The sequence below is a fragment of the Engraulis encrasicolus genome, chromosome 8 (genome assembly GCF_034702125.1).
Source record: "Engraulis encrasicolus isolate BLACKSEA-1 chromosome 8, IST_EnEncr_1.0, whole genome shotgun sequence".
Taxonomy (NCBI): Eukaryota; Metazoa; Chordata; class Actinopteri; order Clupeiformes; family Engraulidae; genus Engraulis; species Engraulis encrasicolus.
In genome coordinates, this window is record NC_085864.1 from 55,232,401 (window position 1) to 55,249,900 (window position 17,500).

General features: G+C 44.2%; 1 protein-coding gene across 1 annotated transcript in view; it reads right to left on the reverse strand.

Moving 5' to 3' along the window:
• Positions 1-17,500, reverse strand: part of prkd2 (protein kinase D2) — a 128,792-nt gene that overhangs the window by 26,469 nt on the left and 84,823 nt on the right. The window contains exons 11-15 of the mRNA XM_063205886.1: positions 16,552-16,629; positions 13,452-13,782; positions 7,078-7,130; positions 4,988-5,060; positions 3,633-3,739 (exon numbers count right to left, since the gene is read on the reverse strand). Coding sequence (XP_063061956.1) covers positions 3,633-3,739; positions 4,988-5,060; positions 7,078-7,130; positions 13,452-13,782; positions 16,552-16,629 — 642 coding nt within the window. The remainder of the gene's footprint in view (positions 1-3,632; positions 3,740-4,987; positions 5,061-7,077; positions 7,131-13,451; positions 13,783-16,551; positions 16,630-17,500) is intronic.

Sequence of the window (17,500 nt, forward strand, 5' to 3'; positions counted from 1 at the left end):
CATACACGGTATCACTGTATGTGTGAACCAAAAAAATACACATAATGACTTAAAAACTCAGATGCATATGCAACCAAATGAATACCATTCTAATTGCTTTTAATTGTGCCTGACGGTGTTGACAAAAAACAAGTTATGATCAGAGAAAAGCCTGATTTCTGAAAAAAAAAAAAAAAAACCAGAAAATGGGGATATTGGCCTTGCGCATTTCTGAAAAGCCAAGACATTAATCTATGAGGACATTCCATATAGTTTCGTAATTCACTTGGGTTTTTTTCTTTCCACACTACAACCTGTTTTAGCCACTTTCACTTCGCTGCCCTTTCTCTTTTGCTGGTTTCACAGACAGGTCAGACAGGCAGACAGACAGAAATACAGACAGGCAGACAGACAGGTCAGACAGGCAGACAGACAGAAATACAGACAGGCAGACAGACAGGCCGAAATACAGACACACAGACAGACAGATAGAGAGACAGACAGACAGACAGACACAGAGAGAGGTGAAACCAAACGAGCAAAAGAGAAAGGGCCTCGAAGTGAAAGTCATGACACAAACATGGAGTGATTCACCGTGGGAAAGACCAAATACCGTAGGTCACATCTGTATCTGATGTACGTATGGTTTCCAGAAACCCTTCTTGAGAAACAGCACAAAACCACTAGCCTGGTGAGCCAAACCCCCACACCTACAGCAATGAAATTTGCGGTAGATTTCTAGGCTAATAGACCACATGAACCACACTCATGAGTTCTGTGTGACATGTTCACCACAAGGTGTACTAACTCATGAGTTCTGTGTGACATGTTCACCACAAGGTGTACTAACTTGAATACAAATGAAAGTGTACTTGATGAACTATTAAGTTGACACACTGAGGAATCCCCTAAATATTCTGTGATGAACCAACCTATGGGTACTACGAAAAACCAAAAGGTTATCTGATAGGCTCCCCAGAAATCTCTTAGGGGGCCCTCCACAGTGGAAAACTGGGGAACCCCCAAAAAGGTTTTTGGGAAGAACCCTTCATTTGCCACTGAGAAGAACCCCTAATGCAGGGGTGGGGAACCTTTTTCATTCGAGGGGCCACTTCAAATTCCTCCAAGGGCCATACAAGTCCTCCAAGGGCCGTACTATGAACACAAACCAGGATTTGCCCCTGCACTTCAGGCCTAATTGAAGGCAGCCACATTTAAGAGACCCCACCCTCTCTAGGTCCCCTGAATATAACAGAATTGTATTGCAAATGTGATTTCTAAGATTACTTTAAAAAATATTCATATATTTCATGTGAAGCTGCATTACATTACAATTATATCGGGGGCCGGATGAAACGGCCTCAAGGTCTGTAAACGGCCCTCAAGACATAGGTTCCCCACCCCTGCCCTAAACAAGGTTCTCTGCAGAGCCTTGTAGAAAACCTTGGTTCTCTAAGGAATCTCGGGGTGCTTCCAATGACTTTTAGGATCCCCCACGAACCATCTGACTGTTCTTTACCTATTTAAAGGACCGGTTTGGTCAATTTCAACATGCAGTTGTAATGCTCACACCACCCTGGACTTGTCAGTACCTGAGGGTTTTTTTTCTTCTTCTTCAGCCTTTTCGAGATCCGTAATCATTGTAATGTGGGCAGCTCTTTGTTTAAATTTCAAAAAAACATTTTTATTCTATAGAATAGCTCATATCTCGGAAAGGGCTTAGCCAAAAAATGTGGCATCACCGGATACTGACAAGTCAAGGGTAGCATGAGCAATACAACAGCAAATTGAAATTGACTGAACTGGTCCTTTAAGCGTGATGCAGCGACGGCTCATGAGATTTGAGATTTTTTTTAACAATGTGGGTCTGTCTGAACGCAGGCATTCTAATGCAAAATGAGAGTCTAAGCTTTTAAATGCAATTTATTCCATATTGTGATGTGCTTCGGAGGCTGAGATGTTTAAAGGGACACTGTGTGAGATTTTAAGTTATTTATTTCCAGAATTCATGCTGCCCATTCACTAATTTTACCTTTTTCATGAATACTTACCACCAGCACCAAATTCTAAGTATTCATTATGACTGGAAAAATGACACTTTTCATACATGAAAAGGGGGATCTTCTCCATGGTCCGCCATTTTGAATTTCCAAAAATAGCAATTTTTAGCTGCAAAAATGACTCTACTTGGACCATACTAGAAAATATTTGTTTATTACTTAGTAAACTTTCATGTAAAGATCAAATTTGGCAATAGGCAGCTCGGTTTCAATGAGCAGCATAGTTGCAGTACATTTTTGACCATTTCCTGCACAGTGTCCCTTTAAGTTTTTATAGGCTGAGGCCACTTTTTCCCACAAAGGGCTTACAGTGTACGCATTCAGCAGGCATTTTTTTACAGGTGCCTGACGCTTAATGAAATGGGTTAATTAATTTAATTAATTAATTAATTAAGGAGCTTTCAAACTTTCACTGTACAGAACAGATCAATATCATGGCCTGTATGTGTAGTGAAGTATGAAGTAAACACCTGAATACTGTGGAGACAGCCATGGCCTTTCATGTCCAATGACATGCTGCTTCATTTCCAATCACTTCTATTACTCTTGTGATGCATGCATGCATGGCTGCTGCTCTCTTTGGCACTCTAGTCCCCCCTACTGGTAGAAGAGTAGTACTACGGCATTACTAGTTATAGACGTACTTGAATGATGATTACTATGTTACATATAGACACATTACTATGTTACATTTATACATATCTTCATACATAACAGTATACACTATTTTGCTATGCACCCAGTATGTATGTAGTACTGGGTGACATTGCAGACACTAAAGAGAGAAAAACTGCCGTTCTGAGGTGTGTACATTGATAAAAAAAAAAAATAGAGATTCCGAAAAGTACACTTGTTATGCTATTTTGAGAGGGAAGAGGCTGTTCCAGAAGCATAGGAGATGTTTGTTGTTACAAGACATTAAACTACTGACTGGACTGATGACATCGCCAGGAATACCCATGTCCGTCGTGCCCACTGCATATCTGAGGTTAGCGTGAGCATCCGTTATCTTATTTAGGAAAAAACACCTGTCTAGTCTCTGTACAAGTGAACAGAGCATGGATGGTTTTGGGGCAGAGGTACGCACGCAGCCAAACTACGTCATACCTGTTTACAAACTCTAAAGGGGTCTATACAGTATAATGCAGTGATTCTCAAAGTGTGGTCCGGGGACAACTGGTGGTCCAGGACAGAGCTCAGGTGGTCCGTGAGGAGATTTCTACTTTTCCAAGACGAGCAAGCTAGCAGTAGGCTATATTTGTAATAAAATTTAAAAGCTAAACATAGCTCAAGTCTTATTTTCACCACAATAAGATAGGCGTGTAAATGTGAATACAAAATTGAGTGATCTGCATTGAAATTAGCAGTGTCAAATTAGCACCCCTAATTCAGTCGACAGGTGTTGTCTGAATTTTTTGGGGGGGCCAAAGTGGTCCTCGGTCTGAAAAAGTTTGAGAAACACTGGTATAATGGTACAACTCCCCCTGGTGGTTACCTGCAGTATGGCGACCTCGTTCCTTTAGTATTGCAGTATGCATATACAGCATGTGTAAGTCTATACAGTATAATGGTACAACCCCCCCTGGTGGTTACCTGCAGTATGGCCACCTCGTTCCTCAGTTGGGACTCCTGCTTGGTGGGGAAGCGCAGCTTGTCAATCACCTTCACCGCCACGTCCCGACCCGTCTTACGGTGCTTACCTACACACACACACACACACACACACACACACACACACACACACACACACACACACACACACACACACACACACACATTGTCAATCACCTTCACGGCCACGTCACGACCCGTCTTACGGTGCTTACCTACACACACACACACACACACAACACACACACACACACACACACACACACACACACACACGCACAAACGCGCGCGCGCGCACAACGCATGCACGCACGCACGCACACACACACACACACACACATGAATGCATAAATGCATAAATGCACGCATGTACAGTCGCACACACACACGCATACGCACACACACACGCACACACACACACACTGTGCCGTGTCCTAATGGTTTGCTCTCTACTATGTAAATGAGGGACGGTGCCTCATAGGTCAACTATTCTCCATTTCCATCGCCAGCCTTTCATTCTCCACTCTGCCCCACTATTCAGCAACACAAGAGGAGATCTCACATTTCATTTGCAAATGGCCCTGAACACACTCACACACGCATGCACTCACAACACACACACACACACTCACAAACACACACACACACACACACACACATACACATACATTCTCACACACACGCACACATGCACGGACACACACGCGCACATACACACATACACACACATACACACACACATACACACACACACACGCATGGACACACATCTAGGCACACACATCTAAGCACACACACAAACACACACACACACACACACACACACACACACACACACACACACACACACACACACGTATCCCGCTAATGTATTCCTTGACTGAGGCGTGCTGTAGCGTGGCATTTTAGAGAAGAGAGTTGTTTTTAATTGGTATTTGGAGAGGCTTACCACTGGGGGGGGGGGGGGGGGGAGGCTCTTGGTGAAGACAAAGATTCAAACTGACTGCTGTTGTGTTTGCTATTGATGTACTGTAATATGTATATATAATATAATATAATGTCAATTTATGTAAAATGGGATGGCCATTTAAAATGAAGCCAATCAAAACCTAAAGCAATTAAAATATGCTTTGTGTGTACACTCTGTAATGTGTATATGTATAATATAATGGCTAATTAAAATGTTGTATTGAGTGTCCATGTAGCAATGAGTGCATATAATACAATGTATAATGGCAGGGCAAACATCATGGTGCTGGCAAAACTAATGTGTTTATACAGTATATTATAATGGCAATTTAAAATAGAAATGTCCCCTGAAATGAATGAGACTTTACCTCCATATACCACTCCAAACTGTCCCGAACCCAGCACCTCATCAGCAAAGATCTGGTACACCATGCCAATGTCCTGCAGAGCACATATACAACACTGACTTAAAGATCTGGAACACCATGCCAATGTCCTGCAGAGCACATACACAACACTGACTTAAAGATCTGGTACACCATGCCAATGTCCTGCAGAGCACATACACAACACTGACATAAAGATCTGGAACACCATGCCAATGTCCTGCAGAGCACATACACAACACTGACTTAAAGATCTGGTACACCATGCCAATGTCCTGCAGAGCACATACACAACACTGACTTAAAGATCTGGTACACCATGCCAATGTCCTGCAGAGCACATACACAACACTGACTTAAAGATCTGGAACACCATGCCAATGTCCTGCAGAGCACATACACAACACTGACTTAAAGATCTGGAACACCATGCCAATGTCCTGCAGAGCACATACACAACACTGACTTAAAGATCTGGTACACCATGCCAATGTCCTGCAGAGCACATACACAACACTGACTTAAAGATCTGGTACACCATGCCAATGTCCTGGAACACATCAACGATAATGACATAAAGGCCATGCTGATGTCCTGCAGAGCACATATACAATAATGACATAAAGATCTGGTAGACAGTGCCGATGTCCTGAGGAACATCTAGTACTGGCATTATCATACGACCCTGATTATCAAATACACATCAACAATACTGACATGTTACTAAGAGACAGAGTTCTAAAAAGTCATCATACCGTATTCTCCTGGATGTGACTGACTCGTCTCCATAGAGACTGTTACTAAGAGATGGGGCTCTAGTGTAGGTACTCACCACATTCTCTTGGATGTGACTGACTCGTCTCCATAGAGACTGTGACTAAAAGACAGGGTTCTACATTAGTAGTCACCATGTTCTCCTGGATCTGACTGACTCGGCTCCATAGAGACTGTTACTAAGAGACGTGGTTCTAACTAGAACTCCCCACGTTCTCCTGGATCTGACTGTTGGAGTCTCATCTCCATAGAGACTTTTACTAAGAGACAGGGTTCTAAGTACTCCCCACATTCTCCTGGATCTGACTGTTGGAGTCTCATCTCCATAGAGACTTTTACTAAGAGACAGGGTTCTAAGTACTCCCCACATTCTCCTGGATCTGACTGTTGGAGTCTCATCTCCATAGAGACTGTTACTAAGAGACGGGATTCTAAGTACTCACTACATTATTCTTGATCTGACTGTTGAAGATTTGTCTTGTTGAATTTGAGTGGTATATCCTGCTGCATTTTGCAGCTGACCAACAACTGATTGACCATACTGTTGTTAACTTTTGCCTATTGTGGTCCAATCAATTGGGCCCTGGAATGTGGCATGTTTACGGTTACTTTGCTGATATCTGGAGAGCTCAGAGCGAGAGCCTCTGCTGTTGAAGGCCATTGTGCCAGGGCACAGTGTGCTTGCGCCCAACTTTCCAGATAGCAGACACATCTAGGCTGTGTGTTATCCTTAGCGATATGGGTTTTTATGCTCGTCACCACTGGAGACATGGAGACGACATCTTCCTTAACCAACATCAGACTTGCATACGTGTGACCTGCTGACATGAGGAAGACGGTATAAAAACCGTTGCCACCATTTTGTCAGCTGTCGGTCCATTTGCCTGTCATTCGCCAGAGATAGGATGCTGCCTAGATAGTGAGACGCTGTGAGACTTTGTCTCATTTTTATTTCTTTTCAACCTTTTTATTCTTCTTCTACTTTTACTTCTTTTATTTTCTTTTTATTCTTTTTGTAATCTCACTTTTTCTATAATAAATTGTATCCTGATCGATCCTTTTAATTACGAAGTCAAGACTTATTTTATTTTTGTGAGTGAGTTAGTCAAACACAACGCAGAGTATTCAGCCTTCAATTTTTATTGGAGAAGAGAATTTTGGAAATGTCCAAAATCTAACAGTCTCCATAGAGACTGTTACTAAGACACAGGGTTCTAAGAACTCACCAGATTCTCCTGGATCTGACTGACTCGTCTCCATAGAGACTGTTACTAAGAGACGGGATTCTAAGTACTCACCACATTCTCCTGGATCTGGCTGTTGGAGACGGAGATGCTGACGGAAGCTTGCCCTGCGAGACACACAATACACAGACGATTCAGACACTTAAGACTACTTCAGGAGACTAGAGCCTACACACACACACGCACACGCACGCACGCACGCATACACACACACACACGCACTAACAGACACCTCTAACAGGACAAACCAGGGGTGCGTTTCTCGACACTGTCGTTGCTAACTAAGTTAGCAAATTACTTGGTTGCAATGCAGTTTCCCATTGGAAACCAAGTAAGTGATTTGCTTAGCGACTATGTTTTTGAGAAACGGCGTCCAGGTTCAACCAGGTCCTATTTTGACAGAGGAGGTTAAACCAACATCACTCCATCTGTGTGTGAACTGAATTAATGCCATGACATGTCACATCACTTGCGCCTGTTCATTCACCCTGTGAGTCTTTCACCACGTGCTGATTAAATATGGATTTGGTACCCAGTAATATATGGCAGTGGCCTTTCCACCAGCCAAGAGCCCTGTGATCTCATTCATCTCAATGGGAGGTCAAGATAATTAACTCAGGGCTCAGGATGTCAGCGCATGATCCACTGGTAACGACATTATGAGGGAATAAATCGTAGATAGCCTGCATTTAATATACGGTTCATACTGTATATCAGGGGTGGGGAACCTTTTTCATTCGGCGGGCCACTTCAAATTCATCCAAGGGAAGTAAAAGTCGTTTGTGGCTCTGTACTATGAACACAAACCAGGATTTCCCCCTGTCGTATTTCATGTAAAGCTGCATAACGATCAAATTATCTCGGGGGCCGGACGAAACAGCCTCAAGGGCCGTAAACGGCTCTCGAGACATAGGCTCCCCACAGTTGCTGTACTGTATATACTACTGAGCAGACGCTATGATCCAATTTTAAAGTTCGCCTCCACCTGTCTGATCTGGTGCTTGGCAAAAGGCACAGTGGGAGCCGTGCCAGTAGCTAGCAGTCTTGTGGGGGTGTCAGTTCTAAAGCAGTGGTTCTCAACCTTTTTTGAACAAACGCCCCCTGACCTCATCCTAAGCCTCCCAACGCCCCCTTGATCTCATTAGAAGCCTCCCAACGCCCCCCTATTGAATAATGAAATGGACTAATGCCCCCCAATTTGGAGCCAAGCCCGCCCCCACTCAGATATATCCTTCTCTCAACACCCCCCCTTGGGCTCCCCAACGCCCCCGGGGGGGGCTGTACCGCCCCCGTTGAGAAACACTATTCTAAAGCAATAATCCACAGAAGCAAGGAGTGGAACTCGCACACCGCACCGTAGCCGATGCAATTATTTCTTTATTAAATATATAAAAGTCAAAAAAGTGCAAACGTTTGCACTTAGGATGGTGTGGTGAGTGGTGACGGAAAAGTTTTGCACTTGTGGGTGATGCTTTTATCACTTTTATACATGTAAAGCAATAGAGAAATAATTCCCTCGGCTACCGGTGTGCAAGTTCAACTCCTTGCTTCTGTGATCTGATCCTTGTCCACCATATCCATCTAAGCTCTTGCTAATATTTACATAAAGAATTATTCGGATGTCCCAGTCCACTCCCCCTCTATGATCCAATCAAAAGTTTGCCCCCACCTGTCTTATCTGTTCCTTGACCACCAGATCAATCTAAGCTCTTCCTAATATTTATATAAAGTGTTCCTCGTCATTATTCCCCCCACTGTGGGGGGTCGTGACCTCGTATCCTACTCCATCTACTCTACATCTACTATTCTAAATCTCTATCTTTTTTTGGCCTTTAGTTGATACAGGATAGTGACAGAGGGACGGGAAATGAGGGAGGTGGGGAAGGACCGGCAAATGACCCCGGACGGAATCGAACCAAGGTCGCCAGCATAGTAAGCTAGTGCCTACAGTTAGGCCACGGTAGGGCCCCAAATCTCTATCTTTATGAACCCGGTGCCTTAGAGCACTTACTGTTGCCTTGCACCCTACACCGTTACATTGCATTACATTACATTACATGCAGTGGTGTAGTCTACTTTTTTAAATTGGGTATACTGTATATTTGAGCATTTTTGAAGTGGGTATACTGTATATATTTATGCCATTCTAAATAATGGATCAATCAATTTTAAGTGGGTATACTGAAGCCCCTAAAATTTAGAAGTGGGTATACTCCGTATACCTGCGTTCTACATAGACTACACCACTGATTACATGACACTCGTATTACCCGGTTAAACGTTAAAAGGTAAGATGCCCTGCTGCCTTAAGTTTCTAAGTTCTAAGTTTCTAAGAGGTTGCGGCTGATGACATGAAGCGAGTGCTTCGTGCTGTGAACCCGAGGAAAGCAACAGGCCCGGATGGTGTACCAGGAAAGGTGCTCAAGGCATGTGCGGACCAACTAGCACCAGTCTTCACTGACATTTTCAACCTGTCACTGAAACAAGCCACCATCCCAGCCTGCTTGAAATCTGCCACCATCATTCCTGTTCCAAAGAAGGCATCTACTACCACCCTCAATGACTTTCGCCCTGTTGCACTCACTCCAGTCATCACCAAGTGCTTTGAAAAACTGGTGCTGAGACACATAAAAGCCTGTCTCCCCGCAACCCTAGACCCTCATCAGTTTGCATACCGCGCAAACAGATCCACAGAGGATGCAATAGCCATTGCTCTCCACTCTGCACTGAGTCACCTGGAAAGACAAGGGAGCTATGTCAGGATGCTCTTCATCGATTATAGCTCAGCTTTTAACACCATCATTCCTGACATCCTAATCCCCAAGCTGAGATATCTAGGACTTCCATCATCCACATGCTCCTGGATCAAAGACTTCCTTGTTAATCGTCCCCAACTAGGTCACCATCTCTCAACCACCCGCACCCTCAGCACCGGCTCGCCCCAGGGATGTGTGTTGAGCCCACTTCTCTACTCCCTCTACACGTTTGACTGTAGCCCCATCCACCCAGAGAACATCATTGTCAAATTTGCTGATGACACAACAGTGGTGGGGCTGATAACCGAGGGAAAGGAGGAGGCCTACAGGGATGAGGTCCTGAAACTTGGATAGTGGTGTGCATCCAACAACCTGGCCCTGAACATCTCCAAGACGAAGGAGCTCATCCTGGACTTCCGGCGGAACAAAGATGCTCCTGCCCCCCTGTACATCAATGGTGAACGTGTAGAGCATGAGCTCATTTAAATTCCTAGGTGTACACATCTCCGCTGATCTCTCCTGGTCGACTAACACCTCAGCTCTGGTAAAAAAGGCCCAGCAGCGACTACACTTCCTCAGAGTACTTAAGAAAGAACAGCTAGACTCAAGCTTGCTGGTGACCTTTTACCGTTCCACCATAGAGAGCCTGCTGACCTACGCAGTGTCAGTGTGGCACTCAAGTTGCACTGAGGCTGACAGGAAGAGACTGCAGAGGGTGACCAAAACAGCGCAAAAAATCATAGGCTGCCCCCTGCCTCCCATACCCACCATCTACAACTCACGCTGCGTAAGTAGAGCCAGGAGTATCATTAAAGATCCCACACATCCTGGCTTTCATCTCTTCACACTGTTGCCCTCTGGCAGGCGCTACAAGGCATTGCCAGCCAGAACCAATAGGATGAAGAACAGCTTCTTTCCCAAAGCTGTTATAACAATGAACTCACACTTACTGGACAATGTTCATCTATAAAGGACTGTGCACTTCGTAGGGAAGCTACAATCTCAGTATACTTTGTATAATGACAATAAAGGCTTTCTATTCTATTCTATTTCTATTCTATTCTATTCTAACTTGAGGCTGTTTTGCATTGTATCGTTATGGGATGTCCCAGTCTATTCACTGCATGGGGTGATTATCTACAGTCCCAGGAAAAAGTTTGTACACCCTTTGACATTTCTTACATTTCTGTCAAAATTGGTCATAAAACATAATCTGATCTTTCCAGAAATCACAAGAAGGAACAACCAGAGTCTGCTTTAACTAATTCAACCCAAACATTTACAAGTTTTCATATTTTCATTGGCCATAAGATGTAAACATTCACAGGACAGCAAGGCATAAGTAAGTACACCCTTGCATTCAATAGGTTTTAACCTTAAGTTAGTCGCAATAACCTCAACCAGATGTTTCCTGTAGTTGCAGATCAGATTAACAAAACAATCTGGATGTATCTTGTCTCCCTCTTCTTTAGAAAACTGCCCTTCTTCAGCAAGGTTTCTGGGATATCTTTAGTGAATAGCTTTCTTGACTTCATGCCATATCATCTGAAATGTTTTTGTTAGAGCTTTGACTGGGCTATTCCAGAATGTGTATTTCATTCTTATGAAGCAATTCAAATGTCAATTGCCTCTAAAATATGGGTAGTTGTCCCATTTCAGCACCCATCCTCTTGTGTGCCTCAACTGTGTGACAGACTACCTCACATTCTTTCTGTAAAATATCTCAATAAACTTCTGAGTTCATTGTTCCACTGATAATAGCTAACTGACAAGGGCCTGAGGCACCAAGGTAGCCGCATATAATGATGCTGCCGCCACCATACTGAAAAGTGGAGATGATGTTTTGGTGAAGGTGTGGTTCTCCAGTTCTCCTCCAAACATGATACTATGTGTTCCCCTGAAAAATTCAACTTTAGTTTCAACGTTGGTCTACTGAATATTTAGCAGTAATTTTATGAAGCATATAAATGCTTTTTCGCAAACCTCAAAGTTGCAGCAATATTTTTTTGGACAGAAACCCCAATAATTTTAGATTGGCAGAATGAACCCCATTTTTAGCTATTCTGGTTACATCTCCACATCTGAGTATGGTGGCGGGAGCATCATTATATGCGGCTACCTTGCTGCCTCAGGCCCTTGAAAGTTTGCTACTATCAGTGGAGCAATGAACTCAAGTTTATTGTGATATTTACAGAAAAAATGTGAGGAAGTCTGTCACACAGTTGAAGCACACAAGAGGATGGGTGCTGAAATGTGACAACAACCCATACTTAAGAAGCAAATCGACATTAGAATGGCTTCATAACAATGAAGTACACATTCTGGAATAGCCCAGACAAAGCCCTGACTAAAAACAATTGAGATTATATGGCATGAAGTCAATAAAGCTATGCACTCCAGACATCCCAGAAACCTTGATGACGAGAGGCAGTTCTCTAAAGAAGAGGGAGACAAGATACATCCAGATTGCTTTGTTAATCTGATCTGCAACTACAGGACAAGTCTGGTTGAGGATATTGCAACTAACTGAGGGTTAAAACCTATTGAATGCAAGGGTGTACTTACTTATGCCTTGCTCTCCTGTGAATGTTATAGCCTTATGGCCAATAAAAATATGAAAACATGTAATTGTTTGTGTGGAATTAGTTAAAGCAGACTCTGATTGTTCCTTCTTGAGATTTCCGGGAAGATCAGACCATGTTTTATGATCTATTTTGACTGAAAAGTAAGAAATTTCAAAGGGTGTACAAACTTTTTCTTGGGACTGTATGTATAATTATATGATATCCAAGTCTATACTGTTTGTTTCCTTATGTGTTAACGGTATGTATCGTTATGGTATGTCCCTGTCTGCTCAGGGTGTGGGGTGTTTCTGTATGTATAATTTTATATAATGTATGACTCACGGTGTGGGGTGTTTCTCTATGTTTCTCTGGACTCTGATGAAGATGGTCTAACCATCGAAACGTTAGTCATGTTGTGCACTTGAATAAAAACACAAAGAAATACATCTGTGCTGCTCCGGTGTTGTCCTTCAAGTCACGGTGTGGGGTGTTTCTGTATGTATAATTTCATATAATGTATGACTCACGGTGTGGGGTGTTTCTGTATGTATAATTTTATATAATGTATGACTCACGGTGTAGGGTGTTTCTCTATGTATAATTTTATATAATGTATGACTCACGGTGTGGAGTGTTTCTCTATGTATAATTTTATATAATGTATGACTCACGGTGTGGAGTGTTTCTCTATGTATAATGTTATATAATGTATGACTCACAATGTGGTGTGTTTCTCTATGTATAATGTTATATAATGTATGACTCACGGTGTGGGGTGTTTCTGTATGTTTAATTTTATATAATGTATGACTCACGGTGTAGGGTGTTTCTGTATGTATAATTTTATATAATGTATGACTCACGGTGTGGGGTGTTTCTCTATGTATAATTTTATATAATGTATGACTCACGGTGTGGGGTGTTTCTGTATGTATAATTTTATATAATGTATGACTCACGGTGTGGGGTGTTTCTCTATGTATAATTTTATATAATGTATGACTCACGGTGTGGGGTGTTTCTGTATGTATAATTTTATATAATGTATGACTCACGGTGTGGGGTGTTTCTCTATGTATAATTGTATATGCAGTATTGTAGAACTCACGGTGTGGAGTGTTTCCCTCGGGAGGGGGCGCGTCCTGGAAGATGACGGGCATGAGTGCCTGGCGAATAGCGGCCTCCCATGCCTTGGCCACCTCCCGCCCCACGCCGCTATTGGGCGCCACGCTGCTGGGGGAGGGCGGGGCCGTGCTGGTCGCCGTGGCGGTGGCACTGGTCGCCGTGGAGACAGGCGTGATAACAGGGTTGGGGTCCTCGCCCACGAAGTAGCGCATTTTTCCCGTGACGATCTCGAAGCAGTGGGGACTGGCACCTGCCGGGACCAACGAGAAGTCCAACGCAGGACACATCTCCAGGATCTCAGATAGAGGAATCTCCTACAGGAGGAGAGGAGAGGAGGAGGAGAGGAGAGGTGGAGGACAAGAAGGAGAGGAGAGGAGAGGAGGAGGAGAGGAGAGGTGGAGGACAAGAAGGAGAGGAGAGGGGAGGAGAGGAGCGGAGAGGAGGAGAGGAGAGGAGAGGAGAGGAGAGGAGGAGAGGAGAGGAGAGGAGAGGAGATAAGAGGGGGATGGAGGGGAGGAGAGAGAAGTGGAGAGGAGAGGAGAGGAGGAGAAGAGAGGAGAGGAGAGGAGAGGAGAGGAGGGGAGAGGAGAGGAAGATAAGAGAGGAGAGGAGAGGAGAGGAGAGGAGAGGAGAGGAGAGGAGAGGGGACAGAAGTGGAGAGGAGAGAAGAGAAGAGGAGAGGAGAGGAGACAGGGGAATAGGGAGGGGAAGGGAGGGGAGGAGGGGAAGAGAGGCGGAAGAGAGGGGGAAGACGGGGGAGGAGAAGAGGGGAGAATTGAGGTGAAGCGAGAAGAGGAGTGGTGAGGAGGGGACAGGGAAGGGGAGGAGAGGAGAGAGAAGATAGTAGAAAGGAGGAGATAAGAGGAGAGGGGAAGAGAGAAGAAGTGAGGTTAAGTGAGGTGAAGCGAGATAGCGATACGAGAAGAGGGGAGGAGGAAAAAGGGAAGGTGAGGAGAGGAGAGGAGGGGAGAAGAGAGGAGAGGTGAGGAGAGGAGAGGAGAGGAGAGGTGAGGAGAGGAGAGGAGAGGAGAGAGGAAAGAGGGAAGGTGAGGAGAGGAGAGGAGAGGAGAGGAGAGGAGAGGAGAGGAGAGAGGAAAGAGGGAAGGTGAGGAGAGGAGAGGAGAGGGAAGGTGAGGAGAGGAGAGGAGAGGAGAGGAGAGGAGAGGAGTAAAAAAAAGGATGTTCTCAGAACATGAGAAAGAGAGGAATAGACCAGAGGCCAAGTGAGGAGACACAAACGTGGAGGAGGATAGGAGAGGAGAGGAGAGGAGAGGAGAGGAGAGGAGAGGAGAGGAGAAAAGAGGAGAAGAGAGGAGAGGAGAGGAGAGGAGAGGAGAGGAGAGGAGAGGAGAGGAGAGGAGATAAGTGTTTGTTTACTGCACAACTCCTTGAAAAACCAATTAAAAGCAGAACGCAGGAGAATACAAGCACAGACGTGTGTGTGTGTGTGTGTGTGTGTGTGTGTGTGTGTGTGTGTGTGTGTGTGTGTGTGTGTGTTTGATGTGTGTGTGTGTGTGTGTGTGTGTGTGTGTGTGTGTGTGTGTGGGTGTGTGTGTGTGTGTGTGTGTGTGTGTGTGTGTGTGTGTGTGTGTGTGTGTGTGCGTGTGTGTGTGTTTGGTGCGTGTGTGTGTGTGTTTGGTGTGTGTGTGTGTTTGAAAAGTTTTACGGCTAAGCCAAGCATGAACAAGGCATTATAAACAAGTAACAACATTGCAGATATCCACTCTGACTGTACAGCTTTGAGACTAACCCAGTGTGCAGTGCGTTCAGAGATTCTTTAAGTATATAGAGATATGCCAACATAATAGGTTTCTATGGGCACTTAACGCGACCAGGTTCCGGTCTGCCTAAAGGGGCGTGTCATAATGCTCCTACAATGAATAGAACAGTCCTTAGGTCTGCCTAGGTCTGCCTAAGGGGGGGCATAATAGAACCAGGAAACAATGGGCCAATGGAACCTCTCTCTCTCTACTCTCTCTGGTGCGTTGAATTCAGATGAGTACCTTGCAGTACTGTACATGTTGGAGACCAGGGGAGTATAGACAGAGGGTCCACCGTACGTTGTAGTGCTTTACATTTGACTATACAGGGGGGGTTACAGTACTTGTTGCTTGTGTCATTACAGTACCTAGTACCTGTTGTATAGAGGATGGTAGTGTACCTTGTAGTACTTGTTGAATAGAGCATGGTACGTTACCTTGTACTAATTGTTGTATAGAGGGTGTTGTACCGTGTAGTACTTGTTGTATAGAGGGTGGTAGTGTACCTTGTAGTACTTGTTGTATAGAGTATGGTAGTGTACCTTGTAGTACTTGTTTTATAGAGGATGTTGTACCGTGTAGTACTTGTTGTATAGAGGGTGGTAGTGTACCTTGTAGTACTTGTTTTAAAGAGGGTGTGGTACCTTATAGTACTTGTTTTGTAGAGGATGGTACGGTACCTTGTAGTACTTGTTTTATACAGAATGGTAGTGTACTGTACCTTGTCGTAGACTACTTGTTTTATAGAGGTTGGTAGTTTACCTTGTAGTACTTGTTGCAATATAGAGGGTGGTAGTTTACCTTGTAGTACTTGTTGTATAGAGGGTGGTACAGTACCTTGTAGTACTTGCTTTATAGAGAGCGGTAGTGTACCTTGTAATACTTGTTGTATAGAAGATGGTAGTGTACCTTGTAGCACTTGTTGTATAGGGGATGGTACTGTCCCTTCTAGTACTTGTTGTAGGCCTATAGAGGGTGGTAGTGTACTGTACCTTATAGTACTTGTTGTATAGGGGGTGGTAGTGTACTGTACCTTGTAGTACCTTGTAGGTGGTACTGTACCTTGTAGTAGGCTACTTGTTTTATAGAGGGTGGTAGTGTACGGTACCTTGTAGTACTTGTTGCAATATAGAGTTTGGTACGGTACCTTGTAGTACTTGTTGCAATATAGAGGGTGATAATGTACGGTACCTTGTAGTACTTGTTGCAATATAGAGGGTGATAATGTACAGTACCTTGTAGTACTTGTTGCAATATAGAGGGTGATAATGTACTGTACCTTGTAGTACTTGTTGCAATATAGAGGGTGATAGTGTACTGTACCTTGTAGTACTTGTTGCTGGTGTCGTTCTGGAAGAGGATGATGCACTTGCAGTCCAGGCGCCAGTAGTGCCGCTTCCTCTGTAGGGGCAGAGGTCAGGGGTCAGGGGTCAAGGTCGAAGGGTCAACTTAGAGGGCAGAGGGCAGAGCCAATCCCCAGAGGAGGGCCGAGAGGAGAGGAGCAGACTGGAAACAGGGAAGAAGAAAAGAGAAGAGAAGACAGACAGAGCGGAGCAAAAGGAGATCTATCTATGAAAGATGAAAGATGGAAGGAGTGGTGGAGAAGATGGTGGAGGAAGAGAAAAGACAGACAGAGACAGGTGGTGCAGAAAACATAGAGGGAAGACAGACAGACAGACAGACAGACAGACAGACAGACAGACAGACAGACAGACAGACAGACAGACAGACAGACAGACAGACAGGAGGTGCAGAAAAAAATGAGATCCAAGAAGGATGAAAGGAGTGGTGAAGAGGAGTCGAGAAGATGAGAAGAGAGGGGAGCAGATGATATAATGAAACAGAGGATAGGGGAGGAAGGGAGGAAAGAAAGGAGAAGAGTGTTGAAGAGTGATGAAGAAGATGGAGAAGACGGGAAGAAAGGAATGATAGAACAGAGGATAGGGGGAGGATGACAGGAAACAAAGGAGAGAATAGAAGGGGGAAAAGGTTGTAAAAGGTAGGGGAAACAAGAACAGAAGAGAAGAGAAGAGAAATGTGTTAGACAGCAGAGACTGCGGAAACTTAAGTGCAAACAGCTAAAGCCTTTAAGGAAATTGAGTTCAGAAAATGTAGAATTGGAAATGTGTCACAGAGAGATGAAGAGCCAAGAAGAAGAACCCGAAGGATGTGAGTACCAAGCAAAGATGAAATAACTACAGTACAGTATAGGACATGCAGTGTTTGAACAGGATACTGACTTCAGAACATATATTTATGTACTTATGATTAC